This window comes from Silurus meridionalis, chromosome 20 (assembly GCF_014805685.1).
Source record: "Silurus meridionalis isolate SWU-2019-XX chromosome 20, ASM1480568v1, whole genome shotgun sequence".
Classification (NCBI taxonomy): domain Eukaryota; kingdom Metazoa; phylum Chordata; class Actinopteri; order Siluriformes; family Siluridae; genus Silurus; species Silurus meridionalis.
Window position 1 is genome coordinate 10123672 of NC_060903.1, and position 23500 is coordinate 10147171.

Consider the following 23500-nt stretch of genomic DNA (forward strand, 5'->3'; position numbering starts at 1 on the left):
ATATATCTCTCTAATATTACAGTACTGCTGTCCTTAAATCACTGGGGTTAATAAGTCATACACTTTGTGGCTTTAGTGGAGCATCATGGTTTAGACCATGTTTCTTAATGGTACTTCAAAAATTGTGTTACTGACTTTGACAGGTACAGAGTTAAGTTGAATGAATGTGTTACTGTTCTGTATGACAGTAACATGTGATTTTACTTATTTATTGGCAGCAAACTCTCGCCATTACCTACTTTTTTTTAAATAGGCTAATGCAAAAATGGCAACATATAAATATAAGACACAGCAGACACAGCATTTTTTTTAGGACCAAAACAATTTGGTCCTAAAATGGTAAAAATACAGCACCTACCTCTCAGTCCAGGCTCCTTCCCAGCACCTCCTGCCCCATGGGTTTCGTATCTGCAACAGCTGAACTATTGCTCCAGCACTTGTTTTCACATCTTTCCATTCCATTACACTCAAAGCATGAAACTGGCCCTGCTCAGAAGTACCTACAGAAAGATAGAAAAAAACCCACATTGCAGCTAAAGCTAAAGCTGAAATACCCACACACATGATTACAACTAAATACTAAAATACAAACTAAAGCCTACAGCACTGCAGTACTCTAAAGTTAAAAAGGTTAAATGCAGATAAGTTCAGTTTTAAGTTCAGTGACCATAACAATACAGTGTATATACAAATGAATACAGCCAGTGTTAACAAAGTTGACCAATTAACTGAAATTTTAATAGAACAAATCTGTCCCTTGAATAACTACTATGGCATATTTGGATAATTACACCCTCTTTTACCATAACATCCCTTCAAGGTCAAGGTGACACAGTTACTTAATTATTTAATTAATTAAAAAGTAAAAAGGATTATAGAAAGATTTTTATGGCTATGAAGATGGACCCTGAAGCTACTTCTTTCTCTGAGAAATTGAATGTTTATTGCACAGTAACAGTTTGCCAAAATCTGAGTGCTTATTAAACTTAAATGACTGGGATAGAAGACACTAGGTCAGACAGACTGCAGGAACCCAGTGACAACATTGAAAGACATACAGACCCTAATGTTATGACCAACAAAAGCAAAACTGAAAAACATCATAAAATAGGTCTTATCATGGCTTATCGTGGAGATTTTGCTCAGAACAAGGTGGATGTACTTGAGATGCTGACCTGAATCCAATTACAAATAAAAAATGATTCAAATGTCTATCACCAAAAAGCTAATAATAGCAACCAATTTTAACATTTCTGCAAAAATAAGTGTGGAAAAAACCCTACAAATGCCAGGTTGGCAAATCTTATGTAGAGCTAAACTGGTACATGTACCAAGTATATGGATGGGTTGAGATGAAGTATGCTTAAAAAGGAGAAATAGTTCAGTTCTAGATCAGGGAATGAATATCTAATTTAAATTCAGAAATGATATACATGCAGAATTAGTAGAATCATTTGTTTATATATATATATATATATATATATATATATATATATATATATATATATATACAGTAGAGACCAAAAGTTGGACACACCTTCTCATTCAAAGAGTTTTCTTTATTTTCATGACTATGAAAATTGTAGAGTCACACTGAAGGCATCAAAACTATGAATTAACACATGTGGAATTATATACATAACAAAAAAGTGTGAAACAACTGAAAATGTCATATTGTAGGTTCTTCAAAGTAGCCACCTTTTGCTTAGATTACAGCTTTGCACACTCTTGGCATTCTCTTGATGCGTACTTTGAAGAACCTACAATATGACATTTTCAGTTCACTTTTTTGTTATGTATATAATTCCACATGTGTTAATTCATAGTTTTGATGCCTTCAGTGTGACTCTACAATTTTCATAGTCATGAAAATAAAGAAAACTCTTTGAATGAGCAGGTGTGTCCAAACTTTGGTCTATATATATATAATTTATTTTTTATTTTTTTATTTTTTTCTTACATGTCTTACAGTCTTACATGTGTTACTCTGCTTTATCACAATGCTAAATTATGTACAGTAGCAATAAAGTTTTTAAAACTGCAAAAGAAAAATTTCCCATTTGCCTAAACTATGCAGATCAGCTGAGCCAGTTAAACAACTGCTTAGAAAAGGAAAAGTGAGTCTGATGTGAGAAATGACTTGTTTGGGGCACAAATAAAAGCTGTTCGGTGTGCCGTTATTTATTTCAAATTTTCTATGGTGCACAATGCTCTTAATTAAACTAGAGTATGCATCAGAGGGCAACAGCACTAGCTAGAAGTATTTTTTTACTTGTCTGCTGCCTCTTATCTTGTGAATGCTAATTATGTTTACAATTTAATAGACAGGTCACATCTTGACTATAAGGCTTTGAGTAACTAACATTACCATTCATTGGCTATTAAGTGAATTTGGTTATAATGTGTTCAAAAGTATTTTTTAATTAACAAAGGGTAATCATCTGGAAAGAATTGAGGATATTAAAATGGGTGAACAAATTAATTTAACAAGTCCATCAGGCAAGCTAAAGCTTCAGTGTGCTGCTCAATCCCACTACTTTTGCTGCCTGGAAACCTAATTGATTAAAAACTATTATGTAACGTAATGGAATACAGTATGGGGCATTAGTTACGTGCAATAATACAGCCTAGAAGGACATTTATTTAAATCATTACAATGTTCAACTAATTGCTCGCTATCTAAAATGTTAATATTTCACTGGTTCATTGAGCACCGGATCTTTGTGTCTTATTGACTCCCATTTATTATTACCAGCAGGCTCACACCATTATGTTTAATGCACCCTTTCTTGAAATAACTGTATGATGGTATTTGGCAGAGTTTTATTGTTGTTCTGTTTACGCTATTTATATTTATATATAATTTTAAAAACGACTTGGCAGACAGTGCTGCATGATTGGAACAGAACAAACACTAAATTGCTCCTGTATACAGAAAGCAGTTGTGTAAAAAAAATTTGTGTGAAGCAGTACTATAATGCTTAAACATTTTGCAACCCCCTACATACCCAACATCTTAATTGTTGCAGCAATATACGCCTTTCTAATTGTAACTAGACTGAAGTTAATTGTATTGATTTTTTTCCCAGCCACATTTACTGTACCTAGCTGGTGTGCAGCAATTTAGATGTTAAAAATTCTTAACATATTTTTAACATATATTATTCCTTATTATATGCAACACTCATTGACAATTGGCAAATTAATACATTCCACCTGAATGCTTATTACAGACAATACTAATGAATGTTTGAGATCTTCTCCTTCTTCTTTCGGCTGCTCCCTTTAGGGGTCGCCACAGCGGTTCATCTGTCTCCAGTTTGAGATAATAAATAAAAATGAAAAAAAAAAAAAAAAAAGTAAATACATACAACCATGTATTCATAACAACTGTGTCCTTAATAAGATAAACTGTGACAAGTGATCCCCCTTTACATTTTTCAATGTTATGTTGCAGCCTAATACTACAATTGTTCAAATTGGTTTTTTTTCTTTCATTTATCTACACTCAGTACCCCATATTGACAAAGTGAAAGCAGAATTTAAGAAATGTCGGTTCAATGTTCTTATTAAACAAAACAAATATCACATGTACATACTGATTTGTGGGATTTTTTTGATCTTCATGAAAAATCCTCTCAAGCTGAAACAGGTTTGATGGGAACCGTTGGTGAACTGCCACTTTCATGTCTCTCCAGAGATGCTCAATAGGGTTCAAGTCAGGGCTTTGGCTTGACCACACTAAGACATTCACAAAGTGTCCTTAAGCCACTCCTGTTTTGTCTTGGCTGTGTGCTTACGGTTTTGGGTTTGTTGGAAGGTAAACCTTCAGCCCAGTCTGAGGTCCTGAGTGCTGTGGAATAGGCTTTTATCAATAATATCTCTGTACCAGTCCCTGTTGCAGAAAAACAGCCCCACAGTATTGATGCTGCCACCATCATGCTTCATTGTTTTGGGCAAGTGATGAGCAGTGCCTGGTTTCCTCCAGACATAATGTTTGAAATTGATGCCAAACAGTTTAATCTTGGTCTCATCAGACCAGAGAATCTTGTTCCACATCAGTGTTTCATATTTTTTGCATTGAGGAAAGATCAGTGGTGAGCTCAGATCAGGAACTTTGTCCCATCTTCACACAGGATCTCCAGAGCTCAGTCAGAGTTACCATTCAGTTCTCGGTCTCTCTTTTTCATGCTCTTTTATTTAAGGCCAGTATACTCTTGGGAATCTTCAGTGCAGCAGAAACTTTTTGTAGCCTTTTCCAGATCTGTGTCTTGCAACAACCCTGTCTCTGAGCTCTGCAAGCACTTCCTTTTACCTCATGGCTTTATTTTTGTGCTGATGTGTCAGCTGTGAGGCCTTGTATAAAGAGGTTTGTGCCTTTCCAAATAATTTCTAATCAATAAACTTTTCTGCAGGTAGACTCCAAACAAGGCACAGGAACATTCCAACAATGACCCATAGAATTGTGAAGCGCCTGAGCAAATTTTCAAATGTTGTTGGAAAATGTCTGAATACTTGTGACATTTCTATTAATTTGTCATTATGGGGTACTGAGTGCAGATTAATATTATATATATATATATATATATATATATATATATATATATATATATATATATATATATATATATATATATATATATATATATATATATACATATACTATATATATATATATATATATATATATATATATATATATATATATATATATATATATATATATATATATACACTATACTATATACTACAATATATATATAAATAATTTGAAGGATTGTAGTATCAGGGGGCAACATAACCAAACTGAAAAAGTGAATGTGGTCTGAATACTTTCTGAATGCACTGTACAGGTTTGCTCCTTCAGTCATGCTGATTGTTCCACACCCAAACCACCTCAAAAACTAAATAATATCTACACTTTTGGTAAACAGCAGAGGTGTTACAGAAACCATACAATTGAAAGAAGGTACATTTATTAAATGTGATGATAAATACATTTAATAATTCCATCATTCCTAAAAAAACAGCTTTAGGGGAATTTTATATAAACCGACATAAATATAATTGATTTAAATATCTGTTATCTGTTTTTGAGTTGCCAAGTGCTCCATAACAATTCTGTCAAATTAATTACAACTGTATATTACAGTTGTTCCACTCACCTGTAGGGGCGTCATGTACACAGCAACAAATGTAGCTCTGCTTTCTTATTTCCTCTGAGAGCTCAGGGAACAAACTCCTTCCTTCAGGTGTGTTCACAGATTTTTTTAAACTCCAGCGCTCAGCCACACCACCACTCAGGTCCACCACTGCTTCACACACCTGTCCTGCCCATAAACGCTCATATGAACCATGTAGCCTTTGGACAAAAATACAGACAAAATATGCATTATATATATATATATATATATATATATATATATATATATATATATATATAAAGAAAATACAAAAATGCATCAAGTATTCCACAAATTCAACAGAACTTAAACAAACAGAACAACACATTTGAAAGCATATAAAGGTATAGGATTTCTTTATATGCAGTAGCCCCACAATTTCTCCTCACTAGAACTAGGGGGCTCAAACTCTTTTCAGCATGACAATTGCCCTTTGCAGACAGTGTGGTCCACAAAGGCATAGTTTCACAAGGTTTAAGAGCACAAAAAAAAAAAAAAAAAAAGAGTGTGAGGGTCAGTTGTCCACAAAATGTTTGATATTAAGCATAAGAAGACAATAAATAGGAAACTGTATATTTTAACTGTCCAAGATTTCTGACTATAACATGACACTGAATGACTCTGAGGTTTATATGGAGAAATATTTGTCAACTGCACAAGCATTTGCTCAGACGGAAGGGATCTGTATAGGTTTGTTGATCATCGACATGGATGAAGGCTATAGGGTATGCATGGGAGAACAGTTTTAAGTCTATTCCAATTAATTAAATGCACATCCACATAGAACTCACTTTGCATATGCTTTCTCCAACAATGAAACCCAGAAAGCTTTGGGGCAATGACAGCGAGAGAAACAGGGTTTGCTGTAGATACATGGTAGTCGATCGTCTATCCGAACTTCTGTCCAATTACCATTCCTCCAAAATTGGAACCGAAACTGACCAGTGTAACCTCTCTGCCCCCACACGCACTGTCCAGGGGGCATCACCTGGAACATTCATTCACATACTCAGTCGAAGTCTAACCCATTGTATCACTTTACCAACCACAATCTATTCAGCATGTGAAAAGTAATTTGATATCTGTCACTAACTCACTTTCAAATAAACAACTGCACAAAATACACCACAAAAACATTAAAGTTTAGAATTTTACAACATATTTAATCTGAATCTTACCTTGTCCAGTAAATAGCGGCTCTTCAACAGCATGTTACAAGCACACAACAGCCAGCAGTCCCCCAGAATGCCTTGCTTTGGGTAAGCCTCAGTCAAGTCATCAGGGAGGAGACATGGACTCTTACAGATTTGCTGTGCAAAAATAAAGACTGTTGTTTTTGTCCGCATCATGCTACAGACTCTCAAAACCTGCTAGAACGTGTACAACAAAAATTGTCAGTGTTTAAATCCTATCGTAGGAATGGTAGTCATGAGTCAATACACCCTCGACACCAGTCTATCGCAGCCATCAACACCCTCCACGTAAATACTTGCATACTCAGTTATACCTAGGGTTCTAGAACCCTGAGAATCCCACATAGACAAAGGTTGAACATGCACAGACCTGTACACACAATCACCTGTGCTGCAGAAAAGGTACTGCAAAGACTTGGATAAAAAAATTTGGTGTATATCTGTTTTTAATGTCCACCCACATCTACACGGGAAACACATAAAATTTTTAATTAAACAAACCATTATTTACTCATTTTTACATTAACCACACATTGCATTCCTCCTCCTGTTTGCGCTCTCTCTCTCTCTCTCTCTCTCTCTCTCTCTCTCTCTCTCTCTCTCTCTATCTATCTATCTATCTATCTATATATATATATATATATATATATATATATATATTACACGCAGTGAGGAAAATAAGTATTTGAACACCCTGCTATTTCGCAAGTTCTCCCACTTAGAAATTATGGAGGGGTCGGAAATTGTCATCGTAGGTGCATGTCCACTGTGAGAGACATAATCTAAAAAAAAAAAAATCCAGAAATCACAATGTATGATTTTTTAACTATTTATTTGTATGATACAGCTGCAAATAAGTATTTGAACACCTGAGAAAGTCAATGGTAATATTTGGTACAGTAGCATTTGTTTGCAATTACAGAGGTCAAACGTTTCCTGTAGTTTTTCACCAGGTTTGCACACACTGCAGGAGGGATTTTGGCCCACTCCTCCACACAGATCTTCTCTAGATCAGTCAGGTTTCTGGCTTGTCGCTGAGAAACACGGAGTTTGAGCTCCCTCCAAAGATTATCTATTAGGTATAGGTATGGAGACTGGCTAGGCCATGCCAGAACCTTGATATGCTTCTTACAGAGCCACTCCTTGGTTATCCTGGCTGTGTGCTTCGGGTCATTGTCATGTTGGAAGACCCAGCCTCGACTCATCTTCAATGCTCTAACTGAGGGAAAGAGGTTGTTCCCCAAAATCTCGCAATACATGGCCCCGATCATCCTCTCCTTAATACAGTGCAGTCGCCCTGTCCCATGTGCAGAAAAACAGCCCCAAAGCATGATGCTACCACCCCCATGCTTCACAGTAGGGATGGTGTTCTTGGGATGGTACTCATCATTCTTCTTCCTCCAAACACGTTTAGTGGAATTATGACCCAAAAGTTCTATTTTGGTCTCATCTGACCACATGACTTTCTCCCATGACTTTTCTGGATCATCCAAATGGTCATTGGCAAACTTAAGACGTGGCTGGACATGTGCTGGTTTAAGCAAAATAGCAGGGTGTTCAAGTACTTATTTTCCTCACTGTATATATACAGTGAGGGAAATAAGTATTTGATGTGTCCACCTCCACTACATTTATTATCCTAAATTAGATGCACCTGTTTGAGGTCCAAAGACACTAGAGACAAAATTGTACACCTCCACAAGGCTGGAAAGGGCTACGGGGAAATTGCCAAGCAGCTTGGTAAAAAAAAGGTCCACTGTTGGAGCAATCATTAGAAAATGGAAGAAGCTAAACATGACTGTCAATCTCCCTCGGACTGGGGCTCCATGCAAGATCTCACCTCGTGGGGTCTCAATGATCCTAAGGAAGGTGAGAAATCAGCCCAGAACTACACGGGAGGAGCTGGTCAATGACCTGAAAAGAGCTGGGACCACCGTTTCCAAGGTTACTGTTGGTAATACACTAAGACGTCATGGTTTGAAATCATGCATGGCACGGAAGGTTCCCCTGCTTAAACCAGCACATGTCCAGGCAAGTCTTAAGTTTGCCAATGACCATTTGGATGATCCAGAGGAGTCATGGGAGAAAGTCATGTGGTCAGATGAGACCAAAATAGAACTTTTGGGTCATAATTTCACTAACCCAGCCATTATGGATGCACAAGCCAGTGCACTCTTAGTGCCGGTCCCAAGCCCGGGTAAATGGGGAGGGTTGCGTTAGGAAGGGCATCCAGCGAAAACATGTGCCAAATCAAATATGCAGATCACAAATGAGAATTTCATACCGGATCGGTCGAGGCCCGGGTTAACAAAGACCGTCACAGGTATCGTTAGCCGACAGGGTACCGGTGGAAATTGGGCTACTGTTGGCCGAAGGAGGAGAAGGAGAGGAGGAAGACGTCTACAGAGACGGCAGGGAAAGGAGCAGTGCAGGAGAGTGGAGGTTCGGGTTGGTACTTTAAATGTTGGTACTATGACGGATAAAGGGAGAGAGATAGCTGATATGATGGAGAGGAGAAAGGTAGATATGCTGTGTGTTCAGGAGACCAAGAGGAAAGGGAGTAAGGCCAGGAGCATTGGAGGTGGATTTAAACTGTTTTATCATGGTGTGGATGGAAAGAGAAATGGTGTAGGGGTGATTCTGAAGGAAGAGTACAGTAAGAGTGTAGTGGAGGTGAAGAGAGTTTCTGATAGGGTGATGATCGTGAAGGTGGAAGTTGAAGGATGATGATAAATGTCATCAGTGCCTATGCTCCACAAGTGGGCTGTGAGATGGAGGAGAAGGAAAGATTCTGGAGTGAATTAGATGCAGTGGTAGATGGTGTACCTAGGAAAGAACGATTGGTGATTGGGGCAGACTTTAATGGGCATGTAGGTGAAGGGAACAGAGGTGATGAGGAGGTGATGGGTAGGTATGGTTTTAAGGAGAGGAATGTGGAAGGGCAGATGGTGGTAGATTTTGCTAAAAGGATGAAAATGGCAGTGGTGAACACTTATTTTAAGAAGAAGGAGGATCATAGGGTGACGATAAGAGTGGAGGAAGGTGCACACAGGTGGACTATGTGCTATGCAGGAGATGCAACCTGAAGGAGATTGGAGACTGTAAGGTGTTGGCAGGGTACAGTGTAGCTAGACAGTATCGGATGGTGGTCTGTAGGATGGTTTTGGAGGAAGAAGAAGAGGAGGAGAGTGAGGACTGAAAGAAGAATAAGATGGTGGAAACTGAAGGAGGAAGAGTGTAGTGTGAGGTTCAGGGAAGAGGTCAGACAGAGGCTCAGTGGTGTTAAGGAGGTGTTGGATGATTGGGCAACTACTGCAGGAGTGATGAGGGAGGCAGCTAGAAAAGTACTTGGTGTGACATCTGGAAATAGAAAGCAAGACAAGGAGACGTGGTGGTGGAATGAGGAAGTGCAGGAGAGCATAAGGAGAAAGAGGTTGGCAAAACAGAAGTGGGATAGACAGAGTGATGAGAAAAGTAGGCAGGAGTACAAGGAGATGCAGCAGGTTAAGAGGATGTGGCGAAAGCCAAGGAAAAGGCATATGAGGAGCTGTATGAGAGGTTGGACACTAAGGAAGGAGAAAAGGATTTATACCGATTGGCCAGGCAGAGGGACCGAGCTGGGAAGGATGTACTGCAAGTTAGAGCAGTAAAGGATGGAGAGGAAATGTGTTGACTAGTGAGGAGAGTGTGTTGAGAAGGTGGAGGGAGTATTTTGAGCAGCTGATGAATGAGGAAAATCAGAGAGAGAGAAGGTTGGATGATGTGGAGTTGGTGAAGCAGGATGTAGATAGGATTAGTAAGGAGGAAGTGAGAGCAGCGATTAAGAGGATGAAGAGTGGAAAGTCGGTTGGACCAGATGACATACCGGTAGAAGCATGGAGATGTTTAGGAGAGATGGCAGTGGAGTTTTTGACCAGATTGTTTAACAGGATTTTGGAAGGTGAGAAGATGCCTGAGGAATGTAGAAGAAGTGTGCTGGTACCGATCTTTAAGCATAAAGGAGATGTGCAGACCTGCAGTAACTACAGGGGAATTAAGTTGATCAGTCACACCATGAAGTTATGGGAAAGAGTAGTGGAAGCCAGGCTGAGAGAAGAGGTGACCATCTGTGAGCAACAGTATGGTTTCATGCCGAGGAAGAGCACCACAGATGCCTTATTTGCTTTGAGAATGTTGATGGAGAAGTATAGAGAAGGACAGAAGGAATTGCATTGTGTATTTGTGGATTTAGAGAAGGTGTACGACCGGGTGCCAAGAGAGGAGTTGTGGTATTGTATGAGGAAGTCAGGTGTGTCAGAGAAGTATGTGAGGGTGGTGCAGGACATGTATGAGGACAGTGTGACGGCAGTGAAGTGTGCAGTAGGTACGACAGACTGGTTCAGGGTGAAGGTTGGACTGCATCAAGGATTGGCCCTGAGCCCTTTCCTGTTTGCAGTGGTGATGGACAGGTTGACGGACGAGGTCAGACAGGAGTCTCCTGGACTATGATGTTTATGGATGATATTGTGATTTGTTGTGAGAGTAGGGAGCAGGTTGAGAAGAGCCTGGAGAGGTGGAGATATGCGCTGGAGAGAAGGGGAATGAAACTCAGTAGGAGTAAGACAGAGTACATGTGTGTGAATGAGAGGGAGGGCAGTGGAGTGGTGCGGTTGCAGGAGAAGAGCTGGAGAAGGTGGAGGAATTCAGGTACCTAGGGTCAACAGTGCAAAGTAATGGAGAGTGTGTTAGAGAAGTGAAGAAAAGAGTGCAGGCAGGGTGGAGTGGGTGGAGAAGAGTGACAGGAGTGATTTGTGATAGTAGGGTATCTGCAAGAATGAAAGGGAAAGTTTATAGGACTGTGGTGAGACCTGCGATGTTGTATGGATTAGAGACAGTGGCATTGAGTAAAAGACAGGAGGTGGAGCTGGAGGTAGCAGAGCTGAAGATGTTGAGGATTTTGTTGGGAGTAACAAGGATGGATAAGATAAGAAATTAGTTTATTAGAGGGACAGCGCATGTAGGATGTTTTGGTGACAAGGTGAGGGAGGCGAGATTGAGATGGTTTGGACATGTGCAGAGGAGGGACATGAATTATATTGGTAGGAGAATGCTAAGGATGGAGCCACCAGGTAGGAGGAAAAGAGGAAGGCCAAGGAGGAGGTTCACGGATGTGGTGAGGGAAGACATGCAGGTAGTTGGTGTAAAAGAGGCAGATGTAGAGGACAGGGTGGTATGGAGACGGATGATCCGCTGTGGCGACCCCTAATGGGAGCAGCCGAAAGAAGAAGAAGAAGAGGGTCATAATTTCACTAAACGTGTTTGGAGGAAGAAGAATGTTGAGTACCATCCCAAGAACACCATGCCTACTGTGAAGCATGGGGGTGGTAGCATCATGCTTTGGGGGTGTTTTTCTGCACATGGGACAGGGCGACTGCACTGTATTAAGGAGAGGATGACCGGGGCCATGTATTGCGAGATTTTGGGGAACAACCTCCTTCCCTCAGTTAGAGCATTGAAGATAGGCCGAGGTTGGGTCTTCCAACATGACAATGACCCGAAGCACACAGCCAGGATAACCAAGGAGTGGCTCTGTAAGAAGCATATCAAGGTTCTGGTGTGGCCTAGCCAGTCTCAAGACCTAAACCCAATAGAGAATCTTTGGAGGGAGCTCAAACTCCGTGTTTCTCAGCGACAGGCCAGAAACCTGACTGATCTAGAGAAGATCTGTGTGGAGGAGTGGGCCAAAATCCCTCCTGCAGTGTGTGCAAACCTGGTGAAAAACTACAGGAAACGTTTGACCTCTGTAATTGCAAACAAATGCTACTGTACCAAATATTAACATTGACTTTCTCAGGTGTTCAAATACTTATTTGCAGCTGTATCATACAAATAAATTGTTAAAAAATCATACATTGTGATTTCTGGATTTTTTTTTTTTTTGATTATGTCTCTTACAGTGGACATGCACCTACGATGACAATTTCAGACCCCTTCATGATTTCTAATTGGGAGAACTTGCAAAATAGCAGGGTGTTCAAATACTTATTTTTCTCACTGTATATATAATCAATAACAGATAAACTCAAATATGCTATATTTTTTATGCAATGTAGGCCATGTGGGTGTCACTATCTGATTGATTGAGTTAGTTATGGCAGGAATTGCACTTTATATTTTCTTCTCTTACTATGATTTGCCACCACTGGACGGTAAACTGACAGCATTATATAAAGCATTATAAATTTGCATTTTATCCTTTCAGCCTGGCCCCCAGACTCAAAACTCAACTGTCCATAACTAAAGCCTACATTTGTAAATGCACTCTTTGGATTATTGAATGGAATCATGATACGACTGCACTATAAATTGGATTTTGGCTAGAGTCCATGAAATTAAGGCTAATAAGAAAGACTAATCTGGTCTGGCAGAGTTGATCGCAATAATGTATATCAATCTAAGCAGCTTCAGTGAACAAATATTGATCAGATTAATCAGATAACTTTCACTTAAACAGGAATTTATGCTTGACAGGAAAAAAGATGCTGCCGTGAATATGCTCTCTGGCTGAAAGCCATTTCATACACTCTTTCTCCAGCAGTAAATATTTTGATTTGTATTAATTAGTTTTTAAATTAAATGGGAAGTTTGGCATTGTGTAAAATTGTTGAGGGACTGTCAGAAGTGTCACTTTTTCAAGAGCAAAATGGAGCATATCAAATGTAATGCAAAACATTTTCAGGAACATTCATTTTTACATTAGGCAGTCCGGGAGTGATTAAATTTGACCATCACCAATATAATTAAAGCTCCTTTCCTCATCCTGGTCTCTATCTGTCTCTCAATAATAGATCTCCAATTTATTTATTTTAAATAAGAATATAGCAGTGATGGGACATCAGAGACAGCAATGCCTTCTCTGTTAGACTGAACTCTATATAATAGTTGTTGTTTTTTATTCCACAGTGGCTGACAGAGAGGAGAAAATGTATTTGGTCACAGATATACTTAAAAAAGTACTAAACATCATTGGAAAAATATAAGCTAAAACAGATGTTAAAATGTTCATGAACCATTTACACTTTTGCATTTTCTTTCCTGTAGAATTTACACAAAAAACACACAATTTTCCTTGATTTCAAATCCCCAGGAAATCTGTAATGCATGAAAAAATAAAATAAAAATCGACGAAAAGCCCAGGGTCATTTTGTTAGTGTAATATTGATGTTTCTGCTACAGATGATGTAATGTAGGTGGCCCAGCTTTGGCTTCAGTGAAAAGAGTCTTTTTAAATTGTGTTCATAGTAATGGCATTCATTCTCAATGCATGAGATACCTGTCTTGTTGCAGCGGTCTGTTATACTGCATTTCTGTAAAACATTGATCATTTCTATGGACGTGGCATCATAATGATAAACTATTAAGAGGTGTATTGATTCATGTAGGACCCCACTGAAGGCATAGGTGTAAAATACATGGCCCATCACTGATAGGTACAGAATGTCCATAACACAAATTTCCTTTTATAAGTAATAACGAGTACACTGTGATTTAGGACACCTTGCACTGGTACCAGCTGCCATGCGTCTATATGATTACCTCAGGTCGGAGCCAGGTAACTTTTCCTGTAAGCCTGGAAAGAGGCGTGGTGTAGTCCGAAAAGAGGGCGGAGTCATCAGCTGTGAAGTTTGGATCCTCAAAGAGCCCATCCTTCTCAGTGGTCATCTCCATGGTAACCAAATCTGCCAGTCACGGATGAACAAAGCATGTGATGTCCATTTCATAATTATTTCCAGTACACATGAATTTATTTTTTTAATCTAGCTTCTCAGTAATACTGACTATGTTTTATGGTAACAGAATACTAAAATGGACATATAACCCGATTTATCATTTATGTTTAAAATGATTTAAAAAGAATACCCCTTAAATTAAAACTATTTACTACAGAAGTGCAGAAAGTGATGCGCGACTGAAACCTTGGTGTCATTGTGTATAGTATATGGACTAATAAACTAAAGTAAAATCCGCAAATATCAAGAACACGGCAGTGTTTGGATATAGAATTGGGTGAAGCTAGCTAGACAGCTAATTTTCTACCTTTATTTCAAATACTGACGCTTTCTGCATTGCAGCAGTGCAATAAGACAGAGATAAGTGTCTGGTACGTGCTAAAGTCTGACCCTGTAATTTATACTGATGTTAATAATGACAATAAATCGAGAAATGCAGAAATACCAGTCTAAAGCAAGATGCACACTTCCGGAAAGACGATACGGTGCAGCTCTCTGCCATTCATACAGCAACTCGACCGGGGTTGCCAGGTATGTTCATGTATCTTCATAGTCAAAGTACTTGGGTACAATAAAATTTGATTTGACTCTCAGACAAGCTGCAACGCAAATGCAACAAAGAAAAACAACAACACATAAGTAAGAATCAAAATAATAATAATAATTATGTACAGTGTATCTTCTCTGGAGAAGGGCATCCAGCGTAAAAACATGTGCCAAATCAAATATGCGGATCACGAAAGAGAAATTTAAGAGAGGAGTTGTGGTTTTGTATGAGGAAGTCAGATGTGTCAGAGAAGTATGTGAGGGTGGTGCAAGACATGTATGAGGACAGTGTGACAGCTGAAAAATGTGCAGTAGAAACGACAGACTGGTGGAGGTTGGAGGTTCAAGGTGAAGGTTGACAGACGAGGTCAGACAGGAGTCCCTGTGGACTATAATGTTTGCGGATGATATTGTAATTTGTGGTGAGAGTAGTGAGCAGGTTGAAAAGAGCCTGGAGAGGTGGAGGTACGTGCTGGAGAGAAGGGGAATGAAAGTCAGTAGGAGTAAGACAGAGTACATGTGTGTGAATGAGAGGGAGGGCAGTGGAGTGGTGCAGTTGCAGGGAGAAGAGGTGGAGAAGGTGGAGGAGTTCAGGTACCTGGGGTCAACAGTGCAAAGTAATGTGTGTTAGAGAAATAAAGAAAAGAGTGCAGGCAGGGTGGAGTGGGTGGAGAAGAGTGACAGGAGTGATTTGTGATAGAAGAGTATTTGCAAGAGTGAAAGGGAAAGTTTATAGGACTGTGGTGAGACCTGTGATGTTGTATGGTTTGGAGACAGTGGCATTAAGTAAAAGACAAGAGGTGGAGCTGGAGGTAGCAGAGATGAAGATGTTGAGGTTTTCGTTGGAAGTAACGAGGCTGAACAGGATTAGAAATTAGTTTATTAGAGTGACAGTGCATGTAGGACGTTTTGTAGACAAGGTGAGGGAGGTGAGATTGAGATGGTTTGGACATGTGCAGAGGAGGGACATTGGGTATATCAGTAGGAGAATGCTGAGGATGGAGCCACCAGGAAGGAGGAAAAGAGGAAGACCAAGGAGGAGGTTCATGGATGTGGTGAGGGAAGACATGCAGGTAGTTGGGTTGAAAGAGGACATTTAGAGGACAGGATGGTATGGAGATGGATGACCCACTGTGGCGACCCCTAATGGGATAAACCGAAAGAAGAAGAAGATCTTCTCTGGAGAAGTGAAGGTTAGGTTAGTCTTTTAACACTACATTATAGGGGTTTAGAGGTGACAGTTGTGGAGAAAAGCTCATGTTCATGTTGTATGAATGAGATCAAATCAGCTTTTACCACTTGCCAAATCCACAGTGTCCATGGTGTGTATTTGCATTTTACTAAAGTATTTCCATTTGGGGAGACTTTTACTTTAACTTTACTAGATTTCAAAGTCTTTCTAGACTAGATTTCTTACTTTTTACTCAACTACATTTAGCGAAATAAGTAATTCCTTTTTATTTATGATTGGATAAAAAAATTAACTTGTCAAGCGCACAGCAAACCACCAAGCGTGCTATGTTTTGAACTTGGACCTAATATACAGTTCAGCGTCAATTCAACAGTAAGCAGAACATTTGAGAGGAATAAATGATTAAAGAAACTCTGGAATATATCTTTTTAGTAGATAAAAAACAGGTTTTGGGGTCATAAATATTTTAATTAATATCAATCAGTGTTTGACTCATTGATATTTATTAATGGTTTATTAACAAAAAAGTCTATAAATAGATTGGTGTGCTAAGAGTAACATTTCTCTTCCTTACACATAAACTGAGTTGATTAAGCAAGAGGTTTTGTGACAGAAATGATAATAGATCTTTAAAGCCATAATAAATCATAGTTCTTTGGATACTTTGAAGGCAAACACTTATGTACTTTTACGCACGGACATTTTTAAACGGAGCACTTTTACGTTTACTGAAGTAATATTTTATCTAATGTATATCTGCTTTAACTCAAGTAAATGGTTTGTATACTTCGTCCATCACTGATAAATACAATCATCAACTGTCTAAATAGCCTGACTTTTCTCAACAGTAAGTCTGTACACTGAAGTTTTTGAATTGTACAATACTGGCAACCGTTTTGACGTCAAAATGCTATTTTGTGCCCTCTATAGAGTGAAAATTGCATTACATCAAACAGAACTGGCTGGGAATCCCAGAGGCATACCACGACTGTTTATACTAGATTCTGATTGGCTGACACACTTCCTACGGCGTGCAAATATTTTTCATCAAATATATAGTTAAATTAGTTCCAGGCAGGACCGCTTTACAGTTTCATATCACTGCGCCGAGTAACTGCTCTAACACATTTCATTTCCTTCAAACCTTAAATTTGTATATTTATTAGGAATGTTAAAATGAATGTTTAAATAACATAGTAACGTATTAACAGCCGTCATTTTAACAACGCTAATTTTAATAATGTCCGATTAATGTACCACGCATTTCTCTTTGAACATTTTTAGAAAAATTTAATTAATAAAAAATATATAAAAGAGGCAAAATTAAAACCTTTAATGCAACACACATTTATTCACAACATCCTTTATGTTTCTAATAAATGCCACCAAAATTTTATATTTTTTAATTACTAAACATTTGTTTTATTTATGTGTCAAGTCTCAAATGAAGTACCAAAATCCGCATGATGCAGACATCCGGCAATTAAAACCTGTCCGAGTGGAAACATAGCAAAAGTTCTGTTTGGTGTCCTGTTGATTTATGTAATTTAAAACACCATAATTACTTAAAATTACATAAAACATTTTCAAGAATATTTTGTCTTCATGCTCTATTTTTGTGTATGGTTTCACTAATAATAAAAATACATTTGCATAAAGCATCCATATTTTTCCATGACCATGTTGATTAGAGTATTAAAAACTTGAAAAGTATATATTCTAGATACATTTAGAACAGATAAAAATTTATTAATTGTGATTTTATATTTTAATCAATTGACAGATACGCTTGGCCACACCTGGTTCTGATTATATTTCTGATTTGAGTAAAATATTAAGTCGTGGTCTATTTTGCATCATGCCCATGGGCTGCATTATTTTTGGAATAAATCAACAACCCATCAACAATTACTCCTCCTTGACCTTTCAGCAGCATTCGACACAGAACCACAAGACTCTATTGTCTACCCTCAGGAGCCTCAGTATCCATGAAGCAGCATGGGAATGATTTGCTTCCTACCTGGAAGGTCGCTCATACCAGGTAACATGAAGGGGGTCCACATCTGCCCCACGCAGTCTCTCCACTGGTGTCCCACAAGGCTCAGTACTTGTCCCCTCCCTTTCTCCCTCTATACCCACTCTATTGGTGAAGTAATATCCTCACATGGGTTTTCTTACCACTGCTATGCTGATGACACTCAACTCAACTTTTTTTTTCTTCCCTCAGATACCACAGCTTCCGCTCGGATCTCGGCATGCTTGGTGGACATATCTTCATGGATGAGTGCTCATCAACTAAAACTCAACCCCAGCAAAACAGAACTTCTGGTCATCCCAGGGGATTCATCTCCATGTCAAGATCTCTGAATAACTCTTCATAACTCTCTGCTCTTCCTTTTAGCCACTGCTTGCAACCTTGGGGTAACTATATACAATCAATTGTCCTTCTCCTTACATTTTGCTAATGTGGCTCGTTCTTGTTGATGTTTTCTCTACAACATCTAAAGGACTAGACCATTTTTAACCACACAGGCTGCCCAAGTGCTTGTTCAGTCTCTTGTCATTTCGAGACTGGACTACTGCAACTCTACTGGTTTCCAGTATTCCTGTCTGTTTTTATTCATATTTATGTTCAAAACATTGTTTTAGTGTGTTCAATAAATGTTTATCAACATTTCAAATGAGGAAAATTATCGTTAACTGAATATGACTAAATTTACAGATGTTTCCAGGAGTACCCAGCAAACTAATCCAACGTCAGACAATTAAAAAATCTGAGATATAAAGAAAAGCCTAAGAGCTTCTGTACATCAAATTTATTTATGTACTGTATCAGGGAATATTCAAAAAACAAAGAGCCAATATAGTGCAGCTAGTTGAGCCTAATATTACAGTTTTGTCAATTATGTACCACAGTGAGATACACATATATTTACTGAAACCTACAGTGACATACTGTATATAGTTGGGTACAGCAGTGGGTGTACTGAAAGTCCCCAAACTGAAGTTATGTCCCACTTAATGGTCTTCCCCACAGACAGACACAAGAGCACCAAACCATGAGTAAGACAGAGAATTGCTCATTGTGGCATGCAATGCGTTACTTAATGAGGTCTACACCAATGGAATGATATTATAGCACTTACTGCTCTTGATCACAGTGACACTTGGCCTTATATATGACATTTGGAAAAGCTGCTTTTATAAACATTTACCTGCAGAAAATCAGGGGTAATGTTAGCAGAAGAATGTGGGGAATTTTTTTACTGCATAGGAAGCTACATTAACAACCACAACTGTGTCAACGTAAAATAGCTGAAAATACTGAAATATAAAAAATAGCTAAAAATACAGCAGAAATTATTTGGACCATGCGATCCACTCAATCCCATAGCAGTTTAATAGTATCTGCGTCAGCTGACTGTTTGCTCACTAAAAAACTTTACAGAGCTTGGACTTATGCTTCAGGTCCTTGTCTAGTTGTATGGTGAAGTTGGTTCCAATTAACTGCAGGATAGACACTATTCTATTGTGTTGAACTTTGTTGTTTCAGTATTCCTTTCATGTTGGTTCAGTATTCCTTTTAACCAGAATAAGTCTCCAATGTTCTCTGCTCCAAAACAACCCCAAATCATTAAGCTTTCACCTCCATGTTTAACTTTGGGTGTGAGGATGGATGTCTGACTTTCTTCCTGTCATTCATTTAAATAAATTAAATTCATTTTTATTTGTATAGCGTTTTTAACAATGAACATTGTCTCAAAGCAGCTTTACACAGATAATGTGGTGATTAAAAGTGAATATGTTCTTTATAAGTAAGTTTGTCCCTGATGAGCAAGCCGGTGGCGACTGTGGCAAGGAAAAACTCCCCGAGATGGCATAAGGAAGAAACCTTGAGAGAAACCAGACTCAAGAGGGAATCCATCCTCATCTGGGTTGCACCGAATGTCCATTTATAGCAGATATACGATGTTGCGGGGTACATGGTTCCCTGGTGGTCTATTGGTTATGATGCGGCGCATACACCACTGCGGCCCGGGTTCGATCCCCAGTCAGGGAACCAACCCCAGCCATTAGGGTTGCACAAGCCTTAGTGCCGGTCCCAAGCCCGGATAAATGGGGGAAGGGCATCCAGCGTAAAAACGTGCCAAATCAAACATGCAGATGATCCGCTGTGGCGACCCCTAACGGGAGAAGCTGAAAGAGAGTTTATATGATGTTGCGGGGTACAGTGATGGTGATCAGAATCGAAAAGAAGTCCTGTACACAGAATGTCGCAGTCTGTTGACATTAACTACAGTCCAAATCCATCCTCAAAGCGCCCGTTCTGACTCCTGAATTTCATGTCTAATCCTTGTTTGTTTTTGCCTTTTAGTTTGTGGCATATAAACAAATTGAAAGGGAAAGGGAAAACCAATAGGAGACCAAGGTGAAGCGGCGTCCCCTGTAGAGGTCCGGAAAGGAGCGACACCCATAGAGAAGACCGGAGGCTGAGCAAAGTCCCTGGCAAAGATCAGAGGCGGAGCATCGTCCACAGTGGAGTTCAGAGGCCGAGCAACGCCCACGGCAGGGAACCGGAACTGGAGGGCGTCAATGACGAAGACAGGAGGTTAGGGGATGTCACTGGCAGGAGATCAGATGCCGAACGATGTCCTCAGCAGAGATAGGAGACTGAGAGACGCCCATGGCGAAATCCTGAGGCCGTGTGATGTCCCCGGTGGAGACCAGAGGACGAGCAACGGTCCACGTCTTCGCCGTCGGAAAGGCCTGGAGACGAGATGTCGCCCTGCGGGGAACTTGGAGGCGAGACGTCGCCTTCGGGGAGACCGTGAGGCGAGCCGTCGCTTTCGGGGAGACCGTGAGGTGAGCCGTTGCTTTCAGAGGAGCCCGGGGGCGGCAGTACGATGTCCCCTTCGCGGCCAGGCGGCGGTACGACGTCCCTTTCGCGGCCAGGAGGTGGTACGACATCCCTTTCGCAGCCTTGGGTCTGAGCGGAGTGCTCTGGGGAGCTCTGGAGCGGAACGGTGCTCTCGGGGGAGCTCTGGAGCGGAGAGGAGCTCACAGGGACTCTCTGGAGCGGAGAGGAGCTCACGGGGATGCTCTGGGACAGAGAGGAGCTCACGGAGACGCTCTGGGACAGAGAGGAGCTCCTGGAGGTCCTGGTGCGGAGCCGAGCTCTCCGAGGTCCTGGAGCGGAACGGAGCTCTCCTGGAGGTCCTGGATCAGAAAGGAGCTCTTGGAGACACTCTGGAGCTGAGAGGAGCTCTCGGAGACACTCTGGAGCTGAGAGGAGCACTGTAACTGAGCCGCACGCTCATGGGAACTCTGGCACGGAGTCGTGCGCTCGTGGGAACTCTGCCGCACGCTCGTCAAATCCCTGGGATGAAGCCGCACTTGTCAAAACTCAGGAACGGAGCCGTGCGTTCTGACGCGCCTTGGAACGGAGCAGCGCGCTCTGACGGACCTTGGAACGGAGCTGCACGCTCTGAAGAATCTTGGAACGGAGCCGCGCGCTCTGAAGAACCTTGGAACGGAGCCGCGCGCTCGTGGACGCTCTGGGATGGAGACGCATGCACTGAAGAAATCAGGAACGGAGCGCTCTCATACTCGAGGGAGTTATAGCAGAGGTCCGCCATGTCCAAACATCCCCAGGAGAAGCCTGATGAAGCCGGTGTACGAGCCAAGATCATTTCCATTGGTGCTCCACAGTGCGCTGGCTCTCAAGAGAGCATCACCAGCCAGGAGGGAAATGCAGAAAGCGATCTTGGCTTGTTCCGAGGGAAATCAGGAAAAATTTACCTCTACGTAGTAGAGAGAAAATCCTCCCAACTCCTCCCAACTCAGCACTCTCGCCGGAGAAACGCGCCGGGTATCCCCTCGTGCTCACCGAGGGGCATGGCGTAGCCACGCTTACATGATCTGACTTTGGAGAGCCTAAACCGTGAGGAGCGGCATGGAGATTCCGGGAAGAAAACGAAGTGGAATCGAGCTGCTGACTATTCGCTGCAGAGCGATTCCTTCCGTTTCGGTTTTGTTTTCGGTTATGGTCGGTTCTTCTGTCAGGCTGACGACGCAGAAGCGGAAGTATCTCAATCATGCTTTATTTTGCAGTTAAGATATACATGAGTCAGGAAGAACTATATACAAAGCTTCCAGTAGCTGCATGTATCAGATTCAAAACACTGATGCTTGCCTACAAGGCCAAAAATGGACCAGCGCCATCTTACCTCAGTGACCTCATCACATCTCGCACTGCACCACGCTGTCTGATATCCTCCAGCACTGCTCGACTGGTACCTCCTTCTCTCAAAATGAGAGGTAAGTACACAACAAGGCGCTTCTCTGTTCTGGCACCAAGGTGGTGAAATGAACTTCCCCTAGATGTCCGTACAGCGGAGTCCCTGACTATCTTCAAGCAACAACTGAACACCTACCTCTTCCTAAAACACTTAAATTAACACTTTCCAAGTTTGTAGAATTCAAGAGTTATATTCATATTAAGTTTGTAATTTTGCGTACCAGTATAGATTTATTCATTACTAGAGACTCAAAGCACTTTTGTACGTTGCTCTGGATAAGGGCGTCTGCTAAATGCCGCAAATGTAAATGTAAATGTAAATGTATCATGGGGTTTTGATTCTCTCCTTTTGATGGTTCCTTTTTCAAGGAAAATTGTACATGTACTGTACTGTAAACTCAACAAAAAATTGTGTCAAGAAAGGCAGGAAAGAAGCAACATCTCTCTAGGAAAACATCAGGGACAGACTGATATTTTGCAAAAAAGTACTGCTGAGGACAGGGCTAAAGTCATTTTCTTTGCTGAACCCCCTTTTCAATTGTTTGGGGCATCTAGAAAAAAAGCTTCTTTTAGAAAAAAGAAGAAAATGTGAGCGCTACCTTATGCCTATTTCAGCATGATAGAGCAGTGATAACTATGTGGCTCGGGGAAAAAACTTTTGGGTCCATGGCCTGGAAACTCCCCAAAAATGAATCCCATTGAGAACTTGTGGTCAATCCCAAAAAGGTTGGATGACAAACAAAAACCCAGAAGTTCTGACAAACTTCAAGCATTGATTATGCAAGAATGTGCATGTTAATAATTGTCCATGTCTGTCTGTCTGTCTGTCTGTCTGTCTGTCTGTCTGTCTGTCTGTCTGTCTGTCTGTGTGCGTGCGTGGGTGCATGCGTGCGTGTGTGTGTGTGATTTACAGTACACCTGTACAAGTAAAGAAGCCTGCCAGTGCACACACACTGAGTCTCATTTAAGATTGAGTGGGGAAGAGGTTTTGATCAGGTTTCTTTTTTACAGTCCACTATTGTTTGACTCATGTGTGCACCCCATGGAAATAAGAGTACTAAGCTGCTCTTTTCCCTGACATTGTGGTCTGTGGTCCTTAACATTAGTGTTTGACATTCATAATGTACAATTATGTACAAAAGATTATTGTAAAATACACTATATAATTTTTAGATAGAGTATAAAAAATGAACGAAACACAATGAAACACCCCAGCAACAAGGAAAAATCTATTTAGTATTGATTTTTTTGTTGCTGGGGTGTTTCATTCTATTTTTTGTTTGCTTGATATATAATTTGTTTGGTGTGCTGTTCTAAAT

At 40.4% G+C, this 23500-nt stretch overlaps 2 protein-coding genes across 8 annotated transcripts in view; one reads left to right on the forward strand and one right to left on the reverse strand.

The window, feature by feature from the left end:
- capn10 (calpain 10) overlaps nt 1-23500 on the reverse strand; it is a 59737-nt gene that overhangs the window by 7923 nt on the left and 28314 nt on the right. For 3 of the 5 annotated variants that reach the window (XM_046875903.1, XM_046875900.1, XM_046875902.1), the window contains exons 2-7: nt 13952-14094; nt 6362-6493; nt 5975-6171; nt 5166-5362; nt 3217-3309; nt 359-500 (exon numbers count right to left, since the gene is read on the reverse strand). In XM_046875903.1, coding sequence (XP_046731859.1) covers nt 359-500; nt 3217-3309; nt 5166-5362; nt 5975-6171; nt 6362-6493; nt 13952-14094 — 904 coding nt within the window. Of the gene's footprint in view, nt 1-358; nt 501-3216; nt 3310-5165; nt 5363-5974; nt 6172-6361; nt 6494-13951; nt 14095-14590; nt 14728-23500 lie in introns of those variants that run through there. The other 2 variants (XM_046875901.1, XM_046875904.1) reach the window with 2 other exon arrangements.
- LOC124402727 lies at nt 14634-22127 on the forward strand. 3 transcript variants are annotated; one of them, XM_046875907.1, is made up of 4 exons: nt 14634-14676; nt 17817-17924; nt 18111-18304; nt 20259-22111. In XM_046875907.1, the coding sequence occupies exon 4, from the start codon at nt 20501-20503 to the stop codon at nt 21182-21184; it is 684 nt and encodes a 227-aa protein (XP_046731863.1). In that variant the 5' UTR covers nt 14634-14676; nt 17817-17924; nt 18111-18304; nt 20259-20500; the 3' UTR covers nt 21185-22111. The 3 variants fall into 3 exon arrangements, with proteins under 3 accessions (XP_046731863.1, XP_046731862.1, XP_046731864.1); XM_046875906.1 differs by lacking the exon at nt 14634-14676 and adding an exon at nt 15830-15889 and having other exon boundaries at nt 20259-22127; XM_046875908.1 differs by lacking the exon at nt 14634-14676 and adding an exon at nt 15848-15884 and having other exon boundaries at nt 20259-22127.

What these genes read in the sequence shown, in the direction of transcription:
- LOC124402727 (XM_046875907.1), top strand. Translation starts at nt 20,501, where the DNA reads ATGTCACTGGCAGGAGATCAGATGCCGAACGATGTCCTCAGCAGAGAT.